Here is a 14735-nt window from a genome sequence, read left to right as displayed (position 1 = left end):
CACAGCACATCTGGTGTCACCTTAGAAATTCTAGTTCTGGAGAGATTGATTTATAAGTGTGGTCTAAAAGTCATAAAGTTTAAAAATAATGTAACATATTTTGTATTTGTCTTGGTTTGGGGCCTTTAGAGTGCACTCAAGTCACATTTACAGCTTTAAAAGAAAGACAAAACCCAAACCAAAAAGCAAGACAAGGAAGGCAGGAGGGAGTAAGTGATGATACCAGCTGATCACCTAACTCCAGAATCAAGAGCTAACAATATTAATACTATGGGACTTGCAATTAAGGTACAAAACATTGCTTTTCTTCTCCCAGATTCTGTATTTGACCTTTTCCTTTGGCACAAACCCTTAGCAAGGACCAGAAGAACAGACTGGCACAGGCTTTCTCTCCACACTAGCTTCCATATGGAGTTTCTCCATCAATTTCTGAAATACCTCGGTGGATCTGCCAGTTCCAGCATCACAGACACAACTAAGCAGCAGCCAGATCCCTGAGATCTGTGGAGAATTACCATTCTGCAGTTTTCCACACTGTTCACAGGGAAGAAGGATGCACCAGCCCAGGGGGAGAACTTCTCTAGGGCGCCTGCTCTGCTGCAAAGGCTTCATATGCAGGGAATGGCACAGGGTGGGGTGTGCTGCGAGTGGGGCTGACTGGGGAGCTGATGCAGCTCTGATCACATGCTCCTCCTGCAAGCTTTCTAGCCATGCTCAGTGACCACTGTTAATCTCTCATCTACCTGTTGTTGCTGACAAAAACAGAAGGAAAATGCCATCTCTAGATGAATTCCAACATCTCAATGTATTTGCAGGTAAAACAAAAACTGGTCAATAGACAAACTGTGTGGGAAAGTGACATTTGTGGGTTGATCTGGATCACTTGCTTGAGGGAATATTCTTTCAATAGTGTACATTTCAGTGGAGCCATGTGGAAGGCAAAGCAGCTCACATTCAGAGGCAGTTATGTGGGGTGTGAGACAGTGGCTGTTCCACAATACAACGAGTGGGGAAAAAAAGGCCAAGTTGCAACAGTCCAACTGGACAAAACAGTTCCAAAACTTGCTCTTAAGTGAGGAAACCTGGCCCTGAGATATACGAACAGGGAACACAGAGTATAGATCAAAATCAGAGGATATTACTTTTATTTACACTATTAGCAAATCTACTGCCACTCACTGCTGAAAACTTTGGTGTCCAAATTTCAGAGAGATGTAAAAATTTTCAAAGAAGTGGAGTCAAGAGCTACAAGTAAGGTCAGCACAGAGGACTTTACAGACTGAATATCGATCTATTTAATATGATACAATGACAACTTGCAAGCACCAACAAAGAAAAAGGGATTTTGACAGTAGAGTTACTCAGTCTTTCTGAAATGGGCAGAACAAGATCCAAAAGAAGCTGAAGTCAGCTAATTCAGAGCAAAAGTAAGACACAGATTTTTGGAAGAACAATGAACTGCCTAAAGTTCTTACCACAAGACAGGGTAGACTTTTCCCTTACCTTTAGGTCCTTCAATATGTTGTGGCTCCTACTTCCAGGCATGAAGTAAGAAATAACGGGGATATTTTCCAGCCTGCACTATGCAAATGGACAGGCTGGGAGAGCATGAAAACCCCGAGCTGTGTGTCTGTGCCTGCCTAAAGGAGAAGGCTTTATTGGGATTGCAGATCCTTATCTCCTCCACACATTCTACAGCTTTGCTTGGGGAAACAGGTGAAGATGTTAGTCTGCCATGCCTTTGTCCCTACAATATCTGCTTTCTTTTGGCCTCCAGCACTTACAGGTCACTAGCAGAAGATATTTCCAAGATTTTGTGGGAGGTAGAGAGGCACCAGTGGTTTCCAAGTGTTTTTATAAAAACGGGCTTCTGACTTACCTCTCTTTTTATTTGGACCAAGGAATGGAAAAATGGAAGAAAGAGATTCATAAACCCGATCAGTGGCATTGCCCTAGCTGTGTGCTAGAAGATGGGCTGCAGTATGTATGCTCACAAGCCCTAGGTCTTATAGTCATGAGATAAATGTAAGCCATGAGGGAAGGAAAAGCAAATTTTCACTGATTTTGCTAGTGGAAAGAGTGGTTCAATCTGATTAAGTGCTGCCAGATGTCTATTTATAAATGAACATGACCTAATAAATGTTTTCACTAGATCGGAGGCTGCTGTATGATCAGCACAGTGACACCGGATTTCTTTAGTGGGTGCATACCTGTAGGCACGCTGATCACAGCAGAGTCCCTGTAGGCATAAGCACTCACTACTGGTCATGAATCCTTGGCCAGTATGAGCTGTTCCTACAAAAATCAGCAATGCCTGACTGGGAACTCATGTCTTGATGTACCCTAGGGACATGGGAATGGCTCAGTGTAACAGTGAGCCAGCTTTGGTCCAGCAACATCAGGAAGACATGGGAAAGAGGCTTCTTGCCACCTGTGAAAGGAGCAGACAGCCACCAGAGCCCAGCTAAGGGTGGATGACCACCAGCACACTCAGTTTTTCATCCTTATCCCTTCTTGTCCCAGAGTGGTATTGGGGAGCCTGGCCAGCCTTCAGGGGCCAGCTGGGTTGCTGTACCTGGCTGTAGGACTGCAAGGGCTCAGGAAGGCAAGCAGAGGTGTGCTGGTGCAGGAAGGGCTCTCGGGAACAGCTTCAGAGGAGGAGGAGCAGGATCACCCTGTGTGTGATCACTCCCAAGAGCTCAATGGGATGTGTGACCCTGAGATTACCCTTGCAGGAGCACGGGCTCCCAAAGATTGTTGCTGCTTTTCTCTTTATAATGCTGTGCACAAGGCAAAAACCAACAAGCAGCGAAGTTTCATTGAATGAAAGTAAGACCCATTCAAGGAGGGGACACCCACTTGTCTGTCCTTGGCAGAGAGAGGCGGCGAGCCTGATGTCCCAACATCTGTCAGTGCAAGTGCGAGTCAGAAGAAATAAATGCCCTTGTTGTACACAGTCAGTAGCTTCAGTGAGAGGGGCTCTGCAGTACAGCCTGCTCTGTGGGGGTCTTCTAGCCCCGAGTGGCTGGCATGATTTGGCCCCTCTCTCCTCAGTGCTCTTTCTAAACAATCCCCTTCTGCAGGCACTTGGGTTTGTGGAAGAGAAGCCAGGCAAACAGGAGCACAGACACCAGCACGAGGCAGCACAGCACCATCAACCCCACGTAGCTGCCGTGGGAAAGAGGGGGCACAGCGGGCTCCTCTGCGGGGATCATGTTGGTCAGGTTCAGCATGTAGCCCAGGGTCCAACCCGCGTCACTGCTGCCGATCTGAAACAGGAGAGGAGCAGAATCAGTGCTGGGAGGTGCAGGGGCTGCTTTGCCAGGGCAGGGACATCCCTGGGGAAAAGGACCAGGCTGTGCAGCAGAGGTTGCAGTTGGGTGTGGGGGTATAGCCCTCCCCACCACAAGACACACCTTTCCAAGAAAGTGGATCCTTTGCCAATTCTTTTCAGTGAATTCATAGCCGTTTTCCAGGAGAGAGAGAATGTAGACCCCAGAGAAGCAATATTCACTCAGGTACTTTTCTTTTATGTGGTGGTATGCTGACTTCACCTGGGGAAGGAGGGAAAAGGCACCAGACTTAAACACAGGTTCTTGCTGCTCCAGCTTGCACCTGAGCATCCACTGCAGGTGCTGGGGGGATCTTCCCCCTCCAGCCTTGGAACTTACCCCCAAGCATTTATCCTACAGAAAAATAGCAGCTTTTGTCACCCGGCAGCCCCAGCCCACAGACACAAGCACTGCTCACCTCATGCCAAGGCTGAGCGCAGAAGCTCTCAATGGCACTGGTCACTTTGTCCAGGGAAATTGGGCTTTGATCACTGGTCAGGTTCAAAAAGTTCATCACAAAGTAGAAAGCAGAAAAAGCCTGAAGGAGAAAGAATATTTCAACCTGACTGGGCTGCAGCATGAGCAGGATGGAGGAAATCCCACAAAATAAAGTAGTTTTATTTACACATCGAGAAATATCACACAAACAAAATATCACACAAACAAAAGTAGGTGTATTTTCAATAGCAATGTCATTTTGAGACATCACTCAGAGCTGATGAGAGGTAAGGACCCCAAAAAGGAAGGTGGAGGTAAGAACTTCACTGACCACAGTATCCTGAAGAACTTCAATAGATCCCTCTCCTCTATGTCCTGCTGCCAGAGTGGCATCTGGCAAACTGTGCTTGCCATCACATCTGTGATCCCATTTGGGTAACTGAATGAGATGAACGTGCAGCCAATCTCACCACAAACAGCAGAGGTGACAGTCTGAAAGGACTGTACACAGCCCCGGCATACAATCCAAAATACAGATAGCCCATATCTGACTATGGCCAATTGGTGACAGGTAGGGAGGAGTTTATGAACAGGGCAAGGGAGTATTAACAGTTCTCCCAGAGAACCTCACAGCCACTGGAGTCTTGCAGCTCTAGGACTGATGTTCAGTGTGGTGTCACACAGGATTTGTGTTCAGAGCATGCACTTTCTCTGCATCACATCTGGGAAGGAGACAGGTGAGCTGACTGGTGTCAGTAGTGTTCACACACTTCTGGATGAATTTCTGATCTGATGCCGCTTTTTGACCCAGGAGACAATGTAGGAGCAGCGTGTCCTGCATGGCCTGCAGCAGGCTCTCCTACCTCTGGTGCTGGCCAGCAGGAGAGCCTGCTTGAAAAATGAATCGGTGAACAGGGCACCCCAAGGAGATGCCTAAAGGAGATGGGTTAGAATGGGAACAGTGCAGTGCTATTTACTGGGGTAGCTTGTACACATGCTGTCCTTAGAGCAAGTGCAACACTACTTTTCTAGCTACATGTCCAAAAAGCCATCTTGTAAACAATTTCCTGCCCCAGCCATGGACAACACACTCTAGTATTACTTTGAGTTTCTGCTCTTCTGATATTCTGGGTTACAGAGTTGAAGAATGTGAAGACTTACCCCAAAATCCCCTTGTAATGGAGGTAGGTATATCCCATTAAAGGAGCAACTGGAGTAAGGACAATTGGTTTTGTTAAAGAGTTTCTGGATATTTCTTCGGCACTCTTGATAATCCCCCTTTCCCTCTATGCGCAGCTGGCTGAAAGGGAATTGCTTTTTCTTGGCTGATGTACAAGGATTTTTGAAGAGGTCACTTATATTTATAGTCCTCTGATATCCCTGGTGAAAGCATGGATCAAGGAGGTTGCTGTTCTCCATGATCTGAAAGTAAAATCAACCCAAGCTGTTACACTTCACTCTAGACTAACTCTGGGAAAGTGCCACAAGAAAGGGTGGCCACAAAGTACAGTACATCACACCAAGACACACACATCAGGTCAAAGTGATGAGGATCGTTTAAGGCAGGGGTGTCGAACTCATTTTCACTGGGGGCCACATCGGCCTCGCGGTTGCCTTCAAAGGGCATTAATACAGTCCTAAAATTACATTCAGCCCTTTGAAGGTTTAAGGCATTGGATGTGATTTGGGAGATGTGGGTACTGCCACAGCCTTCCTGTAGGACCCCTGAGCAAGTTACTTCTGACCAGATTTTGTGAAGCTTCTGTTGATTTGGGATTCTCAGAGACAGTGAAACTTCACCTCCTCTGAGTACTTCAGTTAAGTATAGTACTCATGCTATCCCATGCCCAAGAATCACGGCACCTCAGGTTGGTAGTACTTTTGAAAATGTTGGCTGTCAAGTCTTTGGGCATCTGCCAAGTCTTTATGGTGGATAATGATGTTTCCTAAATCCAGACTAAGGGATGAGACATTGAGCTGGAACACAGCAACTTTACAGCACCAGTGTGTCAAAGTTGGGAGGGTCAAGGATCTGTACCTGCCATTACAGATGTACTTGCCTGTACGTCCTTGGCCAGTTTCTGTTGCAGAGCCTGGTCCTTCCCATAGCAGAGGAAGCTGTGTGTGTACACTATGTAATCCTTGCCGTAGAGACGGAAGTAGAGCAGGTTCTCTGGGGACTCAGAAGAAAGTTCATTTGGTACAAAGGTAATCTGTGTTGAGGCTCCTCCAAGGTCTAGTGCTCCTGATGTCTCACTTATGGATTTCAGGGAATGTAGAAGTTTTGTCCAGCCAGACTTCACAAACAAAAAAACCCAAAGTAAAACAGACACGTCAGGAATGGAGTAGATTTATTTGTGAGGAAAAGAAAAAAAGAAAAGGAGAAAGACCTATGAGGATAGAAGCAGAAGCACAGAACACAAGAAAGGCAGGAAGACCTGGAGGGGGGCACAAGATGAGAGCTGGAACACGACAGGAGAAAAAGACACAGGCTCAGAAAAGCAGAAGATGGATCATGTCTGAATGTCTGCAGAAGGACTAAGAATATGAAATCTAATACAGTTATTAGGTGAAAAACACAGTTGGTTTACTGTTTATAATCTCAATAGTAAAGAATCATTGTCAAATTTTGCAAGCACAAAAATATTTTGGATCAGGAAGTGAGGAGGATTCTGTACCTAAGAAAAGTTCTTGAAGATGCTGGTGTTTTATTTCAATGCTTTAAGCCTGACTACAGTGTTATCAGGATGTACTCAGGGTAATTGCTGAGGCAAGATGTGCAGCTTCCTGATCTCTGCTAAATGGCTTACAAGGGAAGACAGTGCCCGCAACACCCTCTGGCAAGGCATGGTTTAAAAACTGCTGCAAGCTGATGATTCAAATATGGACTTGCAATATATACAGTACCTGCTTGAAATTGCCCAGTAGGTAGTTAATAGTGATCCATCCATAGGCTCCTTCTTCCTGACCACTGATGATTCTGGCACCCTGGAAGTTGAAGGGAGCTGAGCGTAGTGTCTTCTCTACTGAGGACAAGACTTTGTCAGCTGCACTTTTATTCTGCAAGCTGGATGAATGGAAGAAAGGATGGAGTGACTCTGGCTGACAGCTCTCTACAGCCTATGGGCTTTATTCTGAGCAAGCAGGCTGCAAATCCCCCACCAAGCATTAATTATAACAGAACAGTAATTCATATAGGTACATCCAGCTCTAACTGGCCACATCCTTCTCTGTCACACCTTGACAGCGCAGATGCCACCAGCTCTGACACTTACAGCTGAGAGTAGTACCAGGAGCAGAGACCAGAGCTTTCTTGCTCTCCTGGAGCATGTGCCCTGGTAGGGACTGCACTGTGGAGATAACTCTCACTCTTTGTCATCACCGTTACAGAAGAAATACATGCCCTTGGGTATCATCAGAGGGATTCCCCAGGTAATACTTACATAAGATCAGCTCCCTGTCCCAGCCAGGCAAGAGGTCTGGGGCACCTCCATGAAAATCACAAATTGGAATTAAAGGAGGAAATATGATTATGAAGTTATGTTAGCTCTGAAGGTCTTGACTGAGTCAAGGTATATGGGAAGTTGCAACATGGTTGGGCACAAAAATCATAGGTCAGGCCTAATACCAGACTGTGGGGGATGTCTGAGCATCCCCTGAACAGCTTGGGCACTGTTACGCTCCTGGTGCCTTTGCACTGCATGTGAGTGGTTGTAGAAGATGGGAGGCTGGAGTGAGTGGAAATGGACCTGCTGGGCAAGCAGGGGGATGAGCCCAGGGAGTCTTGGGGCTGAGATCAGTTGCAGAAGAGGGTCAAAGAGTGAACTGGAAGCATCTCCAAAGACTTTGCCCAAGAGGACCCCCACCCCAAGCATCCATGGTGGTCCCCAGTGCAGTGCTGAGGGGGAAGGTGACAAGCCCTGCGGTACCTGAGAAGCCGCATGCCAGCAGTTGCTCCGAGGTAGACAGGTGTCTCTTGGTGCTGCTGTGAGGGAATCACCTCTTCTGCTTGTCGTAGGCACTGTGCCAGAGAGGGACCTGCCTTCTCTGTGGCATGGGAGTAACCTGAGATCCCAGGGCCTGCAAGACATAAGGACACTTCGTTGCTCCAACTCCCAGCATAACCTCAGAGTGCTGTCATGAGCAGTCACATTAAACCATATCACTATCACAGGCAGCAATTTCAGATTCAACCACCTCATTTCTAGGTAGCTTTAGAAATCCTACTGTATCAACTAAGTCTGCTACATGTGGGAAAGGCCACAGCGCCCAGCATCTGCCACCCATTCTGTGAGGACCAGGCTATGAACTAGCAATGAGGGCTGCAGTGAGACACATTGTTTGCTTAGTATGTCCTGGACATCTGCAGATTCATCTCTGCTTCTGCCTGGGTGTGCCCTGGATCTGTGCCTGAAAATCCCTGACCCTTCGCTGTGCTGGGTTCTCTGGGGAAAGATGCTGTCATTTGTTTGTGTATTGTATGCTCACACTACAGCACTGAGTGTTTTGCAGCCATCCCCTTTCATGCTAATCCAAAGAAAAATTCACTGTCCCTCCCTGCCATGTGTCCCCTGGTGAGGAGACTGCCCCAGTACCAGTGCCTGCGTGGGCAGCACTGAAACCTGCTCTGCGTTTGTTCCAGGTTGCTGTATGCTCAGCGTACTGCTCATGGCGTGACTGCAGCACCAAGCAGCTGTCACAGCAGCTTGATAACAGCATGGCTCTCCCCTGCACTGCAGATGGGCCTGAAAAGACCCCAGGCAGGGTCTGACAATGCCTCTTGATCCATAGTGGTCTACTCTGTTCCCTGTTACGTGCAAGCTCGGGCTTCATTTATGCTTTCCTGAACCATACAATATCTACACAGCAATTAAACAGAATAAAAAATAAACCACAATGTGCATAAGTTGAGCAACCTTGGCCCACAAGCCCAGTGTGTAGCTTGCACAGAGGCCTTGAAAAAGGGCAAACCATGCTCTCCCCTCTCCCTGCCTGATGTTCATCAGTGCTTCAGCAAGGGTGCATGCAGACTTTCTGTTTAAGTACATACTTTGATGTAGTTCTTTCCAAAAAGCACTTACTTCCAAGCATCCTAAAAACAAATGGAAAAGTGGATCCAGCTTTCCTCTCAGAAAGGTTAGACACATAACAGGTCCCCATGGGAAGTGGTGGGATATACATCAGCTCACAGATGTAACACTGTTTGCACTGCTGACCTCTTCCTCCAGGTTTCTCCTCCCCCACCCTTTGGTCACATTCTCTGTTTTTCATCCCACAGCTCCATTTTCTCCTCTTACCTTCAACTTTACACACCTCCACCTGCTGCACCACCCCAGTGTCATTCTCCTTCTCTGCTGGCCACTCATACACGTAGAGGTTAGTGTGGGACGACCCCGCATCCAGCACAATCCCGTACTGTTGGCAAAACAGAGCTGTCATTGCACCCGAGGAACTGACCCAGACCCAATGTACGCCAGTCTCCACACGTGGAGGGACCAGAAATGAGCAGCCTATCTGGCAGCTGCGGGAACATCATGCTGTGCCATTACTCTTATCAGTAGTGCTTCATTGCAAAGTTTCCATCAAAGGGATGCAAGAGCAGAGAAGCAGCAACATTGGGACTGATTACTTAGGAGATGATCCCATGTGAAATCATGTCTGTTTTTTACCATGAAGATGTAAAATGAGATGTTGAGGTGCATGGAGCCAGAAAGACAGCTGAGCCAGACCCAGCAAGGGCAGCAACATGTCCTGGAGTACCATGCATGCCCAACCCCCAGATTGGCTTGCTTTCCTGCAAGAGTCCCAGCTCATAATACCTTAATATTCTTCGGAAGTGGCTTGTTTTGGGTCACTGCTACAGCAATTAAAGCAATTACAGCCAAAGTAGAGAGGAATCCCAGGATAAGTAGAATCTTTCTTGTCCATGACATCTTTGGTTTGGTGCCTGTGACTAGAGCAAAAAAAGCATGTGAGTATCCCAGTAGTCCATCTTACCTCAACGCAAAGGTCTTCAGGCACATACCTGCAGTCCCTTACCACTCTGTAGCATCTGCCTTTGCCCATCCCTGCTCCCAGCTCCATGTTTTCATGAGGGGTTTCTTAGAGGCAGAGCTCAGCGCTGGTGCCCTGCTGATCTGCTCTCATGGGCTGTGCCACATCTCCATGGGCTGCCCTGTGCCAAGTGGTGATGAAGGAGGACTTCAAGATGCAGCTTATGGTTAGCTTGCCCTTAAGATACCTGCAGGTGACTAGGAAACCATATAGCAAAAGCATCTGTATGGGGAAAACTCCAGCTTCTTCTACTACTGTGCATTTGCCTTAATAATCCCTGATAAGCTGAAAGAACAGGCTGCTAATATATAAACAACATAACCTTGTGGAACCCAAGGCTTTAAACCCTGTGACATTTTATTTTAGCATACCTTGTGCTTCACGTTTTTATGATGTTTATAACAATTTACAACATACTCATCACTGGTAATGCCTTTAGGAAGTCTAACACTAGCATTTCAGTATATGGCAATCACAGTTCAAACAATGCTGTCCTGGATCTTGGAAATACTGTATAGAAAATGTGATCTGCACTCCACAGGATATTTAAGAAATTTATGGAGATTTTTGATGCCACTTCTCACAAGACCAGTAAATTACAAATAGCCTATATTTGCAGAATTAGCATAACATATTTAAAAGTCACACACTTTGCAAAACTCTACCAGTCTGATTCCTTAACTATTACTGATCCATTTGGTATGATGTAACAAATTAACATTTTCTGGTTGAAGATATACAGTTAGCAGTAGAATTCTGTAAAAAATCCACTTATGGCTGATGGAAATCCATCACAACCAATATGGTATTTGAGCTTTAAACCAATACACATATACCTGCATTTGTTACTGGCTAGCATAATGCTGACTTTGATATTTTCCTGCTCTGGTTTCTACTTCATGTATCCCGCTGTGGAAATCTCACTTCACCACTTAGGCTCAGCCAGTTTGGTAATTGCTTAATAAAAATAACTTTTTTAGAGCTTGGTGATATAGATGGTATCTGCAAAAATATTTTCCAGATTTATAACCTAGTTGTAAATTCAACAATTACAACAAGCAAATTGCTTTGGCACTCCAGGGGACATGCTTGCTCCCACTATGATATAAAATCCATTTCTACCCACACTGATGCTCCATACTCAAAAGCACTGATTGCTGGACTGGTCATTCGGGTACTAATTTCCCTTTTTCTTATACGCAAGTACTCTAGAAAATGTTTAGAAGTACATTACAAGTTGTACCTCTGTGTAGCGAACCACATCAACTGTCTTCACATTCCAAGAAAGTAAGCTGGCTGAACCTGCTCTGCATCTGCATGCCAGAACTGGAGTTCCAGAGGTCATTCTCCAGCTCTCGGGTGATCCTGGTTCAACACTCCAAATCCATCCTGGCAGCCCATGTCACACGCACAAATTCGAAAAGCATCCAAGTTCTGAACAGAGTCCTCTTCTAGCCGCTCTAGTTTCACATGAAAGGTAGTCCCAGGTGCCAGAACTGTACTGTTACCCAACATTACAAATTACTCAAAGTCCCAGAGTTATTTTCAGAAGTTAGCCCACGCGAAAAGAAGCAATGCAACTCTGGAAATCTCTAGCTGTAGACAAATAACGCCTTCTCACCTACCTAGAGAAAACAGAACCTGAAAGTGCCAAGAGAACTTGTTTTGAAGATCTCCCTGCAGGCAGGTCCATTGGAAACCTAACACTGACCAGGAGCTTTGTGCTCCCTCTCATCGCACTCACGCGTAAATCTGCTGAGGCTAACCGTGAAATTTGAAGGCTTGTTATTCTTACATTTTGTGAGTGCCTGTTAGAGGCATGGCATGCTTGCCAGGATCTTCAAGAATGCAGTTTAAAAAAATAGTCTAGTGCACATACCAGACAGCAGAGATAAGAATCCATTCTATACAGCTTTATTCAAAGGGCCCCAGAACTCATGGCTAGAAGTGATTAGAAACAGCAGAGCATGACAACTGGGAGACTTTTCTTCTTATTGGAAAGGGCAGGTGGCTCAGGTTATGATAGCACTGAGTGTGTCTGTTGAACAAAAAATATTTTAACACTAGAATAATGAATAAAAATAGACACTGAAATGTAAAATTAGCTGCACAGTATAGATACGAAGCTAGTATGCTTGAACATGGAAACAGCTGCTGACAGTTGCACAGCACATCCACATAAAGTATTGCCATCCTTACTCTGAGGTGTTGCCTGGAGGCAGCCACTAATGGCTTTGTTGGGGGTTTACTGTCATAGGAACAAAGGATGGGTGACTTGGCATCATTTCTACAGTTTTCAGACTTCCTGTTGTGATGGGTATTGTCTGTCTGCTGTACCTTTTCAGCAGCCACACTCTGAAAGTAGCAGCATTAACAGCAAAGCAGAAACATTTTTCTCACTGTAATGGACTATCCCAATAAACAGCTGCAGAAATCCCTTGTCTGTAGGCAGAGGCATAATCATAATTTTCTGCATCCCACCTGCAACCTGAGATTAGTCTTTTTTTTTTTTTCCCAAGGCACATTATTTCCTTACCCCGAACACGATTTTTTCCCTGAATTTTAGCTCAGTATCGTGAGCACTTTTCCAGACTCTGAGGTTGCCATATGTGTGATTTCATTGCTGTATCCCATACTAGAGCACCCATCTGTGTGAACTCTAATGCTACCAAGCAGCATTTTGTTGAAATATTTCATAGAAGAAAAGGTACAAAATGATAAGCATATCCTACAAGGTAGCCTAGCAAAGCAATAACCTTCCGAATAGCACTCAAAGTGTACAGACTTGAATACTTGATTGTTTAAAAATACCAAAATCGACCTACAACATCGGAAATCCAGACAGAATTCAATGTAATTAAAATAAATCTCACCTACCATTTGCTCAGAAAGGTGAGGCATTTGAACCAGTTCCTTTTTCTGCACACTTGGCTACCTCCATCATCTCTAGGCATAATTGTAGGTTCTGCAGTGGCTAAAGAATTAACTTATTCCCTAAGACTTTTCCCGCTCCTTTGCACCCCATGTTCACATCGCTGAATGCTGTAAAATCACCCCTTGTTCTCCACCAAATCGGGCACTACTTGACCCTCCAGCACCTCTGATTGCCAGGCCCCAGGACTTCTCTTTCACTAGCAGTTTTCTTCAGCTACATCTTAACCAGACACGATCTTCTGTTTCTGTACCCAGCCAGAACCCAAATAGAGATAGGTCTCTGCTCTTTATCCCATAGTACCCGCTGTCAGTGGTAATCAAAACATCACATAAGGCCATAAATCAGCATAGAAATGATGCTGCTTTTCTTCTTCCCCACCCCAAAACTCAGAGCCGCCTGGTGCTGGAGCCCTGCCCAGCCGCTCAGGCATTAAGCACTCTCCAGATGTTGGACCACTGCCCAGCTGCTCAGGCATCTCTGTTTCTAATTTTGGTCTCTTTGGGCTTTTTGTAGGGGTTACCACTGACTCCATCCAGTGATTGGTGCAGGTTCCAGGACATAAACAGATCTTATGTCCATTTTGTCTCTGAATTAGCTATGAGCTGAGAATGACATGGGCAGTTACTCCAAATAACAGCAGTTTCACTGCAGAAACCCCATTGCTCTCAGTGAATAACCCAGGAAGGACCACACCAGCATGGGCGGCAGCTCTGTGTGAAGGCAAGGAAGCAGGATCCTCCCTATTTTCTTCCAGAACATGAAGGCAAATAGGTAACTGCTCCTCCAGCTGAAATCATGCTGAGTCACTGGCAGCTCCGTGCGCCAGGAGATGTCACTCACAGCCAAGGCTGCCCACCTTCCAAATCCCTGCTCACCAAATAAGACTTAGCAATAAATGTTTAAAGGAATTGGACAGCCAGCCGATTTTAGAGATGCAGTAAGGAGAGGCTAAGGCTGGTTTAAGGACTGAAATTAGGATTGTCAAGCAGAAAAGGACAGAAGCTGCACATAGTCCAAAGCCATGCTCAGTTCAGATAACTTTACTATGACCTACCATCTCTCAATAAATACAAATAGTGTTGTAAACTCTGGCTTAGCCCAACAGCTAAAGCTGATGTTTGCTCTTTCTTTTGAATGCTTACATTCAGTCTGTTACAGATAGGATCACAAGAGGCTGTACTGTAAGGTAATCACTCTTCCACTGCACAAGTGCCACACTGATGGAGGAAGTTCCCACCATCACCTTTATGCTCTCAGCACACTTCTGTATGGTGAGAAACCTTCTTATTTTCAGCCTTAATGTATTTATTGCCAGTCTATTTCCTCTGTTTTTGTTCCACCTCTGTCTCAAAACTGCAACACTCAATCCTCCTGGAATTTATTGTCTTAACTTATAAGCAATAATCCTTTCTGGACTTTTTGTCTTTCCAGACTTCTCAATAGTACAGAAACCCTTTCTCTGCATATAGAATAATCTGCTTTTAAGTATTCTGCCCAGAACGGCAATGAGACTAGCATTGCACAATAATGTACTTGTTACAACAGGAAATGATACAGTCCTAGTCTAAATGAAGTGAGGTGAGGACCTGTACTACCTCAGACAAATGATCCTCTACCATCACAGCCAGTGCTAAATCAACACAGTACCTCTCCTATGCAATCCCAACAAACCCATATTTGATCACATTTAATTGAATTAGCCTTACCACATGCTATAAGCAAAAGGAGTTCCAAGACGCAATGCCTGCTGCCCATGAGGCTTGGAGAGATGACACAATAAGACACCATCTTATCAGCAGCTACATCTGCTGCTGATCACCCATATTGCTGCTGCAGCCTGTTGGGAGTCTCTCCAGTAACTGCTTTCCTAAGCCCATGTCCAGGTTTTGGGGAAGAGCTGCTGGATGCTCACGCAATCATGTAGCCCAGCAAATGGGAATATAGTCTGTGGAGCTGCTCACTCTAAACATATCAGA

General features: G+C 45.6%; 1 protein-coding gene across 1 annotated transcript in view; it reads right to left on the bottom strand.

Annotated features, from left to right (window-relative positions):
* Window positions 1-1116: 1116 nt before the first annotated feature.
* ENTPD1 (ectonucleoside triphosphate diphosphohydrolase 1) overlaps window positions 1117-14735 on the bottom strand; it is a 56011-nt gene continuing 42392 nt past the window's right edge. The window contains exons 2-10 of the mRNA XM_071812035.1: window positions 9590-9723; window positions 9068-9185; window positions 7700-7850; window positions 6678-6837; window positions 5831-6067; window positions 4932-5192; window positions 3751-3870; window positions 3417-3554; window positions 1117-3269 (exon numbers count right to left, since the gene is read on the bottom strand). Of these exons, the coding sequence (XP_071668136.1) occupies window positions 3063-3269; window positions 3417-3554; window positions 3751-3870; window positions 4932-5192; window positions 5831-6067; window positions 6678-6837; window positions 7700-7850; window positions 9068-9185; window positions 9590-9723 (1526 nt within the window). The 3' untranslated portion in view covers window positions 1117-3062. The remainder of the gene's footprint in view (window positions 3270-3416; window positions 3555-3750; window positions 3871-4931; window positions 5193-5830; window positions 6068-6677; window positions 6838-7699; window positions 7851-9067; window positions 9186-9589; window positions 9724-14735) is intronic.

Source organism: Patagioenas fasciata, chromosome 8 (genome assembly GCF_037038585.1).
Source record: "Patagioenas fasciata isolate bPatFas1 chromosome 8, bPatFas1.hap1, whole genome shotgun sequence".
Lineage (NCBI taxonomy): Eukaryota > Metazoa > Chordata > Aves > Columbiformes > Columbidae > Patagioenas > Patagioenas fasciata.
This window is presented reverse-complemented; position numbering and strand designations above follow the sequence as displayed.